The 13,587-nt window shown below is 40.8% G+C and overlaps 1 protein-coding gene across 9 annotated transcripts in view; it reads right to left on the reverse strand.

Annotated features, from left to right (window-relative positions):
- The window catches only part of GPATCH8 (G-patch domain containing 8), a 107,921-nt gene that overhangs the window by 74,775 nt on the left and 19,559 nt on the right, over window positions 1-13,587 (reverse strand). For 3 of the 9 annotated variants that reach the window (XM_054456381.2, XM_054456378.2, XM_063656039.1), the window contains exon 1: window positions 4,404-4,484. Coding sequence is in view for 1 of the 9 variants with exons in the window: in XM_054456376.2 (XP_054312351.2) it covers window positions 4,404-4,478 (75 nt within the window). In the remaining 8 variants the exon portion in view is untranslated. Of the gene's footprint in view, window positions 1-3,292; window positions 3,328-4,403; window positions 4,485-13,587 lie in introns of those variants that run through there. The other 6 variants (XM_054456377.2, XM_063656041.1, XM_063656042.1 and 3 more) reach the window with 5 other exon arrangements.

A 13,587-nucleotide genomic window follows, 5' to 3' on the forward strand; every position in this document is an offset into this window, starting at 1 on the left:
TGGTCTATCTCCTGACCCTGTAATCCACCCGCCTTGGCCTCCCAAAGTGCTGGGATTGTAGGCGTGAGCCACTGCATCCGGTGCTTTTTTTTTTTTTTTTTTTTTTTGAGACGGAATCTTGCTCTGTCACCCAGGCTGGAGTGCAGTGGCGTGATCTCGAATCACTGCAACCTCTGCCTCCCAGGTTCAAGCGATCCTCCTGCCTCAGCCTCCTGAGTAGCTGGGATTACAGGCATGTGCCACCACGTCTGGCTACTTTTTGTATTTTTAGTAGAGACAGGGTTTCATCACGTTGGTCAGGCTGTTCTCGAACTCCTGACCTCGTGATTTGCCCACCTCAGCATCCCAAAGTTCTGGGATTACAGGCGTGAGCCCCTGCGCCCTATTCCTCATCTTCTAACTATGATAAAGGCCATAAAGGACCATATATCCTAAATAACATCAATTAATTCTTCTGTGATTGAATCCTAGATGGAGCTATGGCTTTAGATCAAGCTTTGTTTTGTAAATATTTTGTCTTTAAGTAAGTGGAGGTTATAATTATAACATTTGAGACCTAAATATCTCATAAAGCAATAACAATTTTTAAAATTCAAATTCAAAGCTTTTCGTAATAGGGATAAAATGTTAACACTTTTCAACTTGTTTTTAATAGAGATAAGTTGTTTAGCAATTCTTATATAATTTTCTTAAAAAGATGTTTTATTCTTGAGGAAAAATCTCATTGAAAGATATCTGGTTGGTTGAAGTAAATAAGGGAAAATAAAACTTTTCAAAAAATATTATTAAACGCTTTATAAATGCTGGATTTTGATATATTTTCAACATTTACCTATTAAAATTGAAATACCAATATCTCACTAACAAATCTAGGCTTCAGAAGTTCACTAAAAGCATAATACATTATTGCATCTTCATGTCTCATTTCCCATCTTGCTGGTTTGCATAAAATTTAGCCTACTACAAAATAAAAAGACCTTAATCCTATACTCACAATAACCCTTCACACAGGCATATTCTTGGCACAAACCTGTGCAGAGACTTCCACGGTTACCAGCTGCTGCAGATTACCTTTGGTTAAAAAAAAATGACTAGACCTTTAGCTCCTGCAATGATCTGTAGACTCCCAAAGCTGCATATTTTCAGCCACTTTTGAGTTGCATGCTGTAGCAAAACAGTCAGCACCTCTCAATAGATATTGCTGCAGAGAAAGATTTTAATTCAGCACTCTTTCTGTGTTAGAAGTAACACCATTTCCCCCTAAAAACAAAACAGCTTAATATAGCCAGCCAGCCATGTAATTAAATATTTACTTATTATTTAGTGGGCATTCCTTAGGTGATAAGGGACTTCTTTTGTTTGGTGGGAGGCAGGGAACACTATCTACTTTGATGCCAATCACTGTAGGAGTTTCTCTTAAAACTTAACATTTTCTGTGACCAAAAAAAGTAAAAAAAAAAAAAAAAAAATGTTGAAAAAAGAGAAAAACACTTAAAATTTTACTCATGAATGATCAGGCAACAGAAATAAGATCCCTCTTATCTTGTGTGTCAATTCTTTTATTTTTTCTTATTTTTTCTTGCATCTTTGTTTATTCTCCCAGATCCTGCGTCCTATTTCTACCTAATACAATGTAGGCCATGAAGTTCTCTCCTACAACCTAAACTATCACATCACAAATAATGCATATATTTATCTTTCAGAAGTAAATTTTCATTAGAAGTGTAATTACTAATATACATTTCTGAAAATTCATTTATTTTAAAAAATTATATATCCAGCCTGAGTACTATATACTGTTTGCTATTTTAAGTGACGAAGGTAGCACTACTTAATAAATAAGGCATATTATCAATTCTACTCCCACTGAATGAGATTATTCAACAATGATTACTCAATTAGACTGCCTTCTGATACTGTTCTCCCTATATGTGGCAGAAAAAGTCCTGGACATTATGAGAGGTAAAATAGCATTAGCCTCATGTGCCATAGGAATGAAATTTCCAAAAATATTTCAGTGTAGCCCTCTAGGCTTAAAAAATGTTAAATATCATTTAATTTAGTGGTTTAAAAAATATTTGTTGTGTATCATAATAATGAATACTAGGTTGCAAATTTCATCTAAATTTACTGCTACTGTTGAGTATCCACAGAATTATAGCTTGTGTAAGACTATTAACCAACCATGCACCTTGTAGAATATGGTACTGGGGAGTTGATTCTGACAGCTCTGTCTTAAACTTAGACCCTCCTGGTTTTTTTGTTTTTGTTTTTTTGTTTGTTTGTTTTTGAGATGGAGTCTCGCTCTGTCACCCAGGCTAGAGTGCAGTGGCATGATCTCGGCTCACTGCAACCTCCGCCTCCCGGGTTCAAGCCATTCTCTGCATCAGCCCCGAGTAGCTGGGACTACAGGTGCCTACCACTGCGCCCGGCTAATTTTTGTATTTTTAGTAGAGACAGGGTTTCACCATCTTGGCCAGGCTGGTCTCGAACTCCTGACCTCATGATCCACCTGTCTCAGCCTCCCAAAGTGCTGGGATTACAGGCTTGAGCCACCACACCCGGCCAGACCCTCCAGTTTTGTAAATTGAAATGGAAAAATTAAATTAGTTTGCAAATACAAGATACTGTCTAGCATACAGATTTCATTACAAAATTCTGCCTTGTCATAATCCCCAAAATAATACAGAACAAGGCACAAACCAGTGATTTTTTTTTTTTGAGACAGAGTCTCGCTCTGTTGCCCAGGCTGAGTGCAGAGGCGCGATCTCGGCTCACTGCAAGCTCTGCCTCCCGGGTTCACGCCATTCTCCTGCCTCAGCCTCCCGAGTAGCTGGGACTACAGGCGCCTGCCACCATGCCCGGCTAATTTTTTACATTTTTTGTAGAGATGGGGTTTCACCGTGTTAGCCAGGATGGTCTCGATCTCCTGACCTCGTGATCCACCCACCTCGGCCTCCCAAAGTGCTGGGATTACAGGCGTTGAGCCACTGCGCCCGGCCTAAAACCAGTGATTTTTAACTTAGCAAAGTGGGCTTGGCATTTTATCCTTATGTCAAAACACAAGACTAGGCTTTCAGTGAAATATCAGATGAGAATTCTCCCTCTGCAGCATTATCACATGCGTCATCAATTACTGCCATGCCTAAGTCTAGCATCATGCCAGCACATTAAGACAGAAGGTACTATATGCAGTGTTCACTGGACCAGAAAGACAGAAATAAGAAGGGGAGGTGGGGAGAAAGAAACCCTAGAGAAGAAATTAAAAAAAGGCAGACCGTGCAATACAAACCAGATCATGGCTGCTTAGCTAATATGGGCCAACTGCTGTGGAAGAAAAATGTCGAACACCCCAAGTTGTGTAAATTTCTGTAAACATCTAAACACACATACAAACACACACAACACCAACCTAATTAGGAACATAAATATATGTTGATCCTTTACTATGTTGCAGTTTTGAAAATAAAAGCTAAAGTTAAAATATCCATATTCTCTAAGTTGCCTTCTTATTTTCCTGAGGAAGAAGCTAGTGTTTCTTAAGGGGAAGGGGGGGGGGGGGGGGGCTTGTCATGATGGTTATAAAGATTAAGATTCCCTTTTTGACTTTTTTCCCCCACTCAAGTTTTACCAATAACTCACTGAAATCCTTATTAAATATGTACACTTCAGCACAAATAGTAACTGCTGACAATAATGACAAGTTTAGACATTTTAACAATAGACTGTGTTATTTAAAAATAATGGGTTTTTCAAAATGAAAATAATGTTCAAAAATTAAGAAGTTTTTTCCAAACTAAGAGCCAGGTAAATAAATCTCCTTGTTCTATTGCTTGATATCATCAGTGTGCAAAACTAAGCAGTGTGAAAAGATAGAAATAATCAGCTTTTGACAAAAACCAGACATTTCTTAAGCTACAGAGACCAAACTTGCCATGTTTCACAACAGTCTGGTAAATAAAACATATTACTCCTTAAATGTTTCTAATATAACATTTAAAAAAAAAATTTCCATACATATTCTACTTATGTAGGAACATTTCATACATAATTATATTGCCCAGGAAAGGTGAAGCTATAAAGGATCAAAATACATTTTACTCCTTTATTCAATTCACAAAATACTAAACTTTAACTTGCTACCTTCAACAAAGTATCGGTATGGGCCAAAAAGATATTTTGCCATCAAAATTCTAATGTGTTTCTAGATTTTTTGGACTGATTTCCCAACATATTAAATATTAGATTACATCCCAAGCTTTAATTGATTACTGTATGGCATGCAAGAAAACAACTCTAAACTGTACTATTGGTTATTAATAAGTTTAACTTCACTCACATCAAGTGTCACACGAACACTACCTAACTAGCTAAGACCCGAAATTAAGCACTGATTATCTTACCGATTCTATAGGCTTGTCAAGTGATGCTTGTTCAATTTCCAAGTGTCCTTCCTCATACTGATCAAAGTGATTACCCTGAAAAAAGATGATTACAGTTATTTTTCAAAAGCAGTTAAGTGTCAAATTTATTAACAGCTTAACCAAACTAAGGGTTATTTTTAACTTTTTTTTTTAACCTAAAAGGACACTGCAATCATTCATTTTCAGTAGACAATCAAAACCACACCACAAATTCCAACTTTTTAAAAATTTATAAAAATGGGTCAGGCGTGGTGGCTCACGCCTGTAATCCCAGCACTTCAGGAGGCTGAGGCAGGTGGATCACCTGAGGTCAGGAATTCGAGACCAGCCTGGCCAAAATAATGAAACTCCGTCTCCACTAAAATTACAAAAAATTAGCTGGCTGTGGTGGCGTGCGCCTGTAGTCCCAGCTACTCAGGAGGCTGAGGCAGGAGAACCGCTTGAACCCGGGAGGTGGGGGTTGCAGTGAGCTGATACTGGGCCACCACACTCCAGCCTGGGCAACAGAACGAGACTCCATCTCAAAAAAGAAAAAAAAAAAAAAAAGAAAAAACTTAATAAAAGGCCAGGCGCGGTGGCTCATGCCTGTAATCCCAGCACTTTGGGAGGCCGAGGCAGGTGGATCACGAGGCCAGGAGATCGAGACCATCCTGACATGGTGAAACCCCATCTCTACTAAAAATACAAAAAATTAGCTGGGCGTGGTGGCAGGTGCCTGTAGTCCCAGCTACTCAAGAGGCTGGGGCAGGAGAACGGTGTGAACCTGGGAGGCGGAGCTTGCAGTGAGCTGAGATCGCACCACTGCATTCCAGCCTGGGAGACAGAGCAAGACTCCATCTCAAAAACAAACAAACAAACAAACAAACAAAACTTTATAAAAATGTATTAGAGCTGGGCACAGTGGCTCACACCTGTAATCCCAGCACTTTGGGAGGCTGAGGCGGGAAGATCACTTGAGGACAAGAGTTTAAGACCAGCCTGGGCAATACAGTGAGACCCTGTTTCTACAAAAAAAATTTTTTTTAATTAGTCACACATTGTGGTGTGAGCCTGTAGTCCCAGCTACTTAGGGGGCTGTGATGGGAGGATCACTTAGGCCAAGGAGGTCGAGGCTGCAGTGAGCTGTGATCAAGCCACTGCACTCCAAGCCTGGGTGACAGAATGAGATCCTATTTCAAACAAAACAAAACACAACTTTTTAGGAATCTAGGCCTAGTAATCTGAACTTTTATTCTCCTAACAAGTGTTGAAATTCTAAACTAAAACACTATCAACCATTTGGGACACCAACTCTTTTAGACTGACTACATTAGGAAGACTACAGAGTCTTACAAAGAGCCATGCTGTTTTACCTTTTTTTTTTGAGACAAAGTCTCACTCTGTAGCCCAAGCTGGAGTACAGTGTCACAATCTCATCTCACCGCAACCTCTGCCTCCCAGGCTCAAGTGATATTCATGCCTCAGTCTCCCAAGTAGCTGGGACTACAGGTGTGCGCCACCATGCCTGGCTAATTTTTTATATTTTAGTAGAGTCAGGGTTTCACCACGTTGCCCAGGGTAGTCTCAAACTCCTGAGCTCAGGCAATCCGCCCACCTCAGCCTCCCAAAGTGCTGGGATTACAGGCGTGAGCCACCGCGCCCAGCCTGTTTTACTTTTTTATAAGCAATATTGCATTAAATCTTTAATAATGAAGAAAACAAGCCATAGTAATGAAAATAAAATCTATTTTTTAATAAATACTGCTCAATCTGGTAACATTATTTTAAACTAAATCTCCTGACATTAAACTTTAAATCAACTGATACCTCCCAGCTTTTCAAGAAATTAAAAATAAGTTCTTGACAGTTTCCAAAGCAACTATCTCTCAAGATGATCCGCAAAGGAGATAAACATGCTTGTATAATGATGTATTTGATCATAATCAAGCAAGTTGTCACTGCAGCTAGAATAAGTAAAAACAGTTTCAACAAATGATAGCTGCAGACAACTAAGAAGTTATCTGTAATCATAGTTTTCACAGATCTCCTTGCTTCATCAGGAAGGAATAGCTCATAATTTGCTTTTAAATCAAAATATCAATTTTCTGGTTCCCTTCTTGTCTTAAAGTATAGGGCATCAGGATTTGTGAGTCCCACAATGACCTAAATCAAAAGACTAAAGACTTCAGTCTTTTGGTCTAGCCTAAATGAATTCAGTGTGTGGAAAGATATGATAACTTGAATGTTAACCTAACAAAAAGTTACTTTGCCTTTTCAAGGTAAAATTAAAATTCTAATTCAATGAATAAAATCTAATGATGGGGAACTCTAACAGGTAATTTGCCAAATTGTATAGTAAGTATTACGTTTCTCTCACTAGACTGTGAAGTCCTTTAGGACAAGAACTGAGTCTTGTTTCTCTCTTACACCAATAACTTAACATGGCAGCCAAACACTAGGGAACAATTAGGTGCTAAAATTGTGTGGCAGTGATGAACAAGTTCTAGAACAAGATGGTGGTGGTGATAGTCGTACAATATTGTTAATGTACTTAATGCCACTGAACTGTATACTTTTTTTTAAGAGAAGGGGGTCTCACTATGTTGCCCAGGCTGCCTTCAAACTCCTAGGCTCAAGGAGCCCAGCCTCGGCCTCTTGACCAGCTGGAACTACAGGCACCACACCACTACACTTGGCTTGGACTATACACTTTAAAATAGTTAAAGTGATAAATTTTATGTTACACATATTTTACCACAATAAAAATAATAAAAATAAAATTGTATGGCAAAGTCTATCCAAAGAAAGAAAGAGAAAAAAAGAAGAAAAATGGAATAGCAATGGACAGGAGGAGTATGTTTTCCAAAGACAAAAAAAAAAAAAAGGACTTGAGAGTGGGTATTTCAGGAATGAAAAAAAGCAGTCATCAACAAATGATTTTAAAAAATTAAAAACAGCTATTAATCCTGAAAGTCTTTTTGTTTTGTTTTGTTTGATATGGAGTCTTGGTCTGTCGCCCAGGCTAGAGCGCAGTGGTGCCATCTCAGCTCACTGCAAACAAGGCCTCCCAGATTCAAGGGATTCTCCCGCCTCAGCCTCTGGAGTAGCTGGGATTACAGGCACATGCCACCACACCTGGCTAATTTTTGTATTTTTAGTAGAGATGGGGTGGTGGTGGGGGGGTCACACCATGTTGGCCAGGCTGATCTTGAACTCCTGACCTCAAGTGATCTGCCCGCCTCAGCCTCCCAAAGTGCTGAGATTACAGATGTGAGCCACCAGGCCCAGGCTGAAAGTCTGTCTTCAATTTACCTCCAAACACCTGCTTCTTGGCATTTTAATTTCTACTGCAACACTGAACATTTTAAGTTACTTTAAAGGTGTTAATTGCAAAGTACTTCTAAATTACTAAATAATAAATATCCAAATACTGAGATTAACTCAAACCTCATTATAGTACAGAACGCCAATGTACAGCTGAATATCGATTCTTTCACTCTACAGGTCTATACAATTTAATGATACAGGAATAAACCAGGCACAGTGGCTCATGCCTATAATTCCAGCACTTTGGGAGGCTGAAGTGGGAGCACTGCTGGAGGCCAGGAAGTTGGACATCAACTTGGGCAACATAGCGAGCAAGACCTTGTCTATACAAAAAAACTAGATGGGCGTGGTGGTGTGTACCTATAGTCCTAGTCCTACAGTCCTAGCTACTCGGGAGGCTGAGGCAGGAGGATCACTTCAGCCCAGGGGTTCAAGACTGCTGTGAGCTGACTGAGCCACTGCATTCAGGACTGGGTAACAAACCAAGAGTCTGTCTCAAAAACAAAAAAAACAAAAAACCTCATCCTAACAATAACTATGTACTATTTTTTTAAAGTAATTAAACCTTGAGTTTGTTTGTTTAGAGACAGAGTCTCTCTCCGTCACCCAGGCTGGAGTGCAGTGGAAGCCATCACAGCTTACTGTAACCTTAACTCCTGGGCTCAAGCAATCCTCCTACCTCAGCCTCCCAAGTAGCTAGGGCAACAGGCATGCACCATCACGCCCGGCTGTTTTTTATTTTGATTTAGATGGTCTCAAACTCCTGGGCTCAAGTGATCCTCCTGCCTCTGCCTCTAAAAGTTCTGGGATTACAGGCGTAAGCCATCAAGCCTGGCCTAGAGTACTTAACTTAGGACAACTATGTGATGGTTTTAAACAAAAAGAGAATTGCCCCAAAATATATCACTATCAAAGATGACATTTAAAGCACAAACACAGATTATTAGAGAACTACCAAGTAATTCTACAAAAAAGAAAATGGGCACCTTCTAGGAAAAACCATTTCAGCTCATCCTTGCTGCATGAAAAATCACACAAGTTTTTCCAAAAAGATAATGAATCATTAGCAAAATCTTCTTTTAATCTTAGGCTTAAAGTTATTTTAGAAAACCCTTCTGTAGATTACAAACTACTGTCAGCAAATGCCAGGTTCCAAATAAGACATTTAACAAATTTCTAAATACAGTTAGCTAATTAAGTTTTCAAATCATTCTGGATCTGTCAGATGCAATACAAATCAGGATTAATAATACAGACAATTCAACAGAGAAATTTTAATGTTTTCAATTAACGGTGCTAGAACTAGGTGTCCATATGCAAGCAAAACAAAAGAGCTTCAATCCATACTTTGAATAAAAAAAGAACTCAAAATGCACTGCAGACCTAAATGTAAAACTGAAAATGATATATTCTAGAAGAAAAAATACAAGAGAAAAATCTTTGTGACCACAGGCTAGGCAAATATTTTCGTAGAGACAACCCCAAAGCACAATCAATATATGGAATAAAAAATTGATGGCTGGGCAAGGTGGCTCACGCCTGTAATCCTAGCACTTTGGGAGGCCGAGGCAGGTAGATCACGAGGTCAGGAGTTGGAGACCAGCCTGACCAACATGGTGAAACCCTGTCTCTACTAAAAATACAAAAATTAGCCGAGCGTGGTGGTGCATGCCTGTAATCCCAGCTACTCAGGAGGCTGAGGGTGGAGAACTGCTTGAACCCAGGAGGCAGAGGTTGCAGTGAGCCGAGATCGTGCCACTGCACTCCAGCCTGGGTGACAGAGCAAGACTCCATCTCAAAAAAAAAAAAAAAAAAAATTGATAGGCTGGACTGGGAGAAAATATTTACAAATCTTATTCCTTTTCAAAAAAAATCAGAAACCAATGAATGCTAAAGAAATCCATACCTGATTAAAAACTTGTATCCAGAAAATATACAGAATTCTCAAAAGAGGGGAAAAAAACAACGCAATTTTTAAAGTGGGCATAAAATTTAAACATTTCATGAATGATATACAGGTGGCAAGTAAGCACATGAAAACACATTCAAGATTATTAGCCATTAAGGAAATACAAACTAGAATCACAATGTATTACCATCACATGCCTATTAAAATGGCATTTAAAAAAAAAATGCGGCAGGGCGCAGTGGCTCATGCCTGTAATCCCAGCAATTTGGGAGGCCGAGGCGGGAGAATCACGAAGTCAGGAGTTCAAGACCAGCCTGGCCAACATGGTGAAACTCCGTCTCTACTAAAAAATACAAAAATTGGCCAGGCGCGGTGGTTCACGTCTATAATCCCAGCACTTTGGGAGGCCAAGGAGGGCAGATCACCTGAGGTCGGGAGTACAAGACCAGCCTGACCAACATGCAGAAACCTCGTCTCTACTAAAATAAAAATAAAAAATTAGCCAGGCGTGGTGGCTCATGCTTGTAATCCCAGCTACTCGGGAGGCTGAGGCAGGAGAATCGCTTGAACCCGGAAGGAGGAGGTTGCAGTGAGCTGAGATTGCGCCATTGCACTCCAGCCTGGGCAACAAGGACAAAAAAAAAAAAAAAAAAATTAGCTGGGTACAATGGCAGGCGCCTGTAATCCCAGCTACTCAGGAGGCTGAGGCAGGAGAATCGTTTGAACCTGGGCGGCAGAGGTTGCAGTAAGCCGACATCACGCTACTGCACTCCAACCTGGGTGACAGAGTGAGACTCCAGTCTCAAAACAAACAAACAAACAAAAAAAACCAAACAAAAAAAACTAATACCACTTCTTATTTGTTTGGAGACAGGGTCTCTCTTAGTTGTCCAGGCTGGAATGCAGTGGCACCATCATGGCTCACTCCAGCCTCAATCCTCCTTGGGGCTTAAGCAATCCTTCCCATCTCAGGCTCCCGAGCAGCTGGGACTAGAGGTGCACACCACTACACCAAGCTAATTCTTGTATTGTTGGTAGAGATGGGGTTTTGCCGTATTGCCCAGGCTGGTCTCGAACTTTTGGGCTCAATCTGCCCAAATTAGCCTCCCGAAGTGCTGGGATTACAGGCGTTAGCCCTCCTCTGATAAAATTTCAGATGAGCAACTTTCATACATTACTGGTGGGAACATAAAATAGTACACTCAACTTAAAACACCTGTCTGTGAATGTTTTTAACAACTTTATTTGTACGCTAGAAATTATCCAAATGTCAATTGAGAAATGAACTTTAAAAACTATGGTATACCCCATACAATGAGATATTACTCGGCACTAAAAAGAACAACAAATTATTCATTCAAGTAGTAACAGAGATGAATCTCAAATTCATTATGCTAAGTGAAAAGAAGCCATACTCAAAAGGCTTCCATATATAGGACATTCTGGGAAAAACAAAGCTAAAGAAAAGAAAAAGATCAGTGATTGTCAGAAGCTATACACTGGTTGTTGTGGTGGCTGCACTATGATGTATTTTGTCAATACTCAAATTGTACTTTTTTTTCACCATCTTATGGTGCTGATGAACTGTACATGTAAATGGGCGAATTTCACTGTATCTTAATTGTACTTAAATTTTTTGAAAAATGGTGAAAACAGGCTAAATATTTCTGTATTTCACCTCTAAAAAATGTATTTTTTGAATACTTAAATTCAAATCCTGTTCCACAGGCAGATTGTGGTGGCAGTTATAAGAATCTATAAATGTGTTAAAATTCATAGAACTACGCTGGGCATGGTGGCTTACACCTGTAATCCCGGCACTTTGGGATACCAAGGCAGGCAGATCACTTGAGGTCAGGAGTTTGAGGCCTGACTGGCCAACATGGAGAAACCCCATCTCTACTAAAAATACAAAAATTAGCTGGGTGTGGTAGTACACACCTGAGATCCAGATCCTCAGGAAGCTGAGGCAGGAGAATCGCTTGAACCTACAAGGCAGAGGTTGCAGTGAGCCAAGGTGTCGCCACTGCACTCCAGCCTGGGCGACAGAGTGAGATTCTTGTCTCAAAAATAAATAACCCCATGTTCTCACTCTTAAGTGGGAGCTGAACAATGAGAACACATGGACACAGGGAGGGGAACATTATACACCGGGGCCCGTCAGCAGTTGGGGGGCAAGGGGAGGGAGAGCATTAGGACAAATACCTAATGCATACGGGACTTAAAACCTAGATGAGGCTGGGTGCAGTGGGTCACGCCTGTAATACCAGCACTTTGGGAGGCCAAGACAGGTGGATCACAAAGTCAGGAGTTCAAGACCAGCCTGGCCAACATGGTGAAACTCCGTCTCTACTAAAAATACAAAAAAATTAGCTGGGTGTGGTGGCAAGCGCCTGTAATCTCAGCTACTCAGGAGGTTGAGGCAGGAGAATTGCTTGAATGCAGGAGGCAGAGGTTGCCATGAGCCGAGATCACACCACTGCACTTCAGCCTAGGCGACAGAGCCAGACTCCATCTCAAAAAAAAAAAAAAACAAACCAAACCTAGATGACGGGTTCGTAGGTGCAGCAAACCACCATGGCACATGTATACCTAGGCAACAAACCTGCATGTTCTGCACATGTATCCCAGAACTTAAAGTAAAATTAAAAATATATATTTCTATCAAAAAATAAATTCATAGAAATCCATATCAAATAAGTCAATACTACTGCATGTTAATTTTCAAAACTAAATAAACTAAAAAACATGTACAGAGCAGCTCTGGAATACATTAGAAGCTTGTAGTAGAAGTTAACTCTTAGAAATGGGTGTCTAAGGCCGGGCGCGGTGGCTCACGCCTGTAATCCCAGCACTTTGGGAGGCTGAGGTGGGCGGATCACGAGGTCAGGAGATCGAGACCACCCTGGCTAACATGGTGCAACCTCGTCTCTACTAAAAATACAAAAAATTAGCCAGGCATGGTGGCGGGCGCCTGTAGTCCCAGCTACTCGGGAGGCTGAGGCAGGAGAATGGTGTGAACCCAGGAGGCGGAGCTTGCAGTGAGCCGAGACAGCACCACTGCACTCTGCCTGGGTGAAAGAGCGAGACTCCATCTCAAACAAAAAAAAAAAAAAAAAAAAAGCCTACCTCTCATATCTCTTAGACACCCATTTCTTTTTTTTTTTTTTTTTTGAGACGGCGTCTCGCTCTGTCACCTAGGCTGGAGTGCAGTGGCACTATCTGGGCTCACTGCAACCTCCGCCTCCCGGGTTCAAGAGATTCTCCTGCCTCAGCCTCCTGAGTAGCTGGGACTACAGGCACCCACCACCACGCCTGGCTAATTTTTGTATTTTTAGTAGAGATGGGGTTTCACCATATTGGCCAGGCTGGTCTTGAACTCCTGATCTTGTGATCTGCCCGCCTCGGCCTCCCAAAGTGCTGGGATTACAGGCGTGAGCCACCGTGCCCGGCCGAGGTAGGCTATTTTTAACTGCATTTTTTTCTTTTAAATTTCATACTTACTGCATTTTAAAATAAAATTCAAAATATTTAATCAGAAATTTACTTTATTTTTTATTTTTTTGAGACAGAGTCTTGCTGTGTCGCCCAGGCTGGAGTGCTGTGGCATGATCTCAACTCACTGCAACCTCTGCCCCCTGGGTTCAAGCAATTCTTGTGCCTCGGCCTCCCAAGAAACTGGTATTACAGGCATGCACTACCAGGCTCAGCTAATTTTTGTTTGGTTGGTTTTGTTGTTGTTTTTTTTTTTTTTTGAGACAGAGTCTCATTCTGTTACCCAGACTGGAGCACAGTGGCGCAATCTCAGCTCACTGCAACCTCCACCTCCCAGGTTCAAGCGATTCTCCTGCTTCAGCCTCTCCAGTAGCTAGGACTATAGGCAAATGCCACCACGCCCGGCTAACTTTTGTATTTGTAGTAGAGACAGGGTTTTCACTGTGTTAGCCA

This window comes from Pongo pygmaeus, chromosome 19 (genome assembly GCF_028885625.2).
Source record: "Pongo pygmaeus isolate AG05252 chromosome 19, NHGRI_mPonPyg2-v2.0_pri, whole genome shotgun sequence".
In the NCBI taxonomy this organism is placed as follows: domain Eukaryota; kingdom Metazoa; phylum Chordata; class Mammalia; order Primates; family Hominidae; genus Pongo; species Pongo pygmaeus.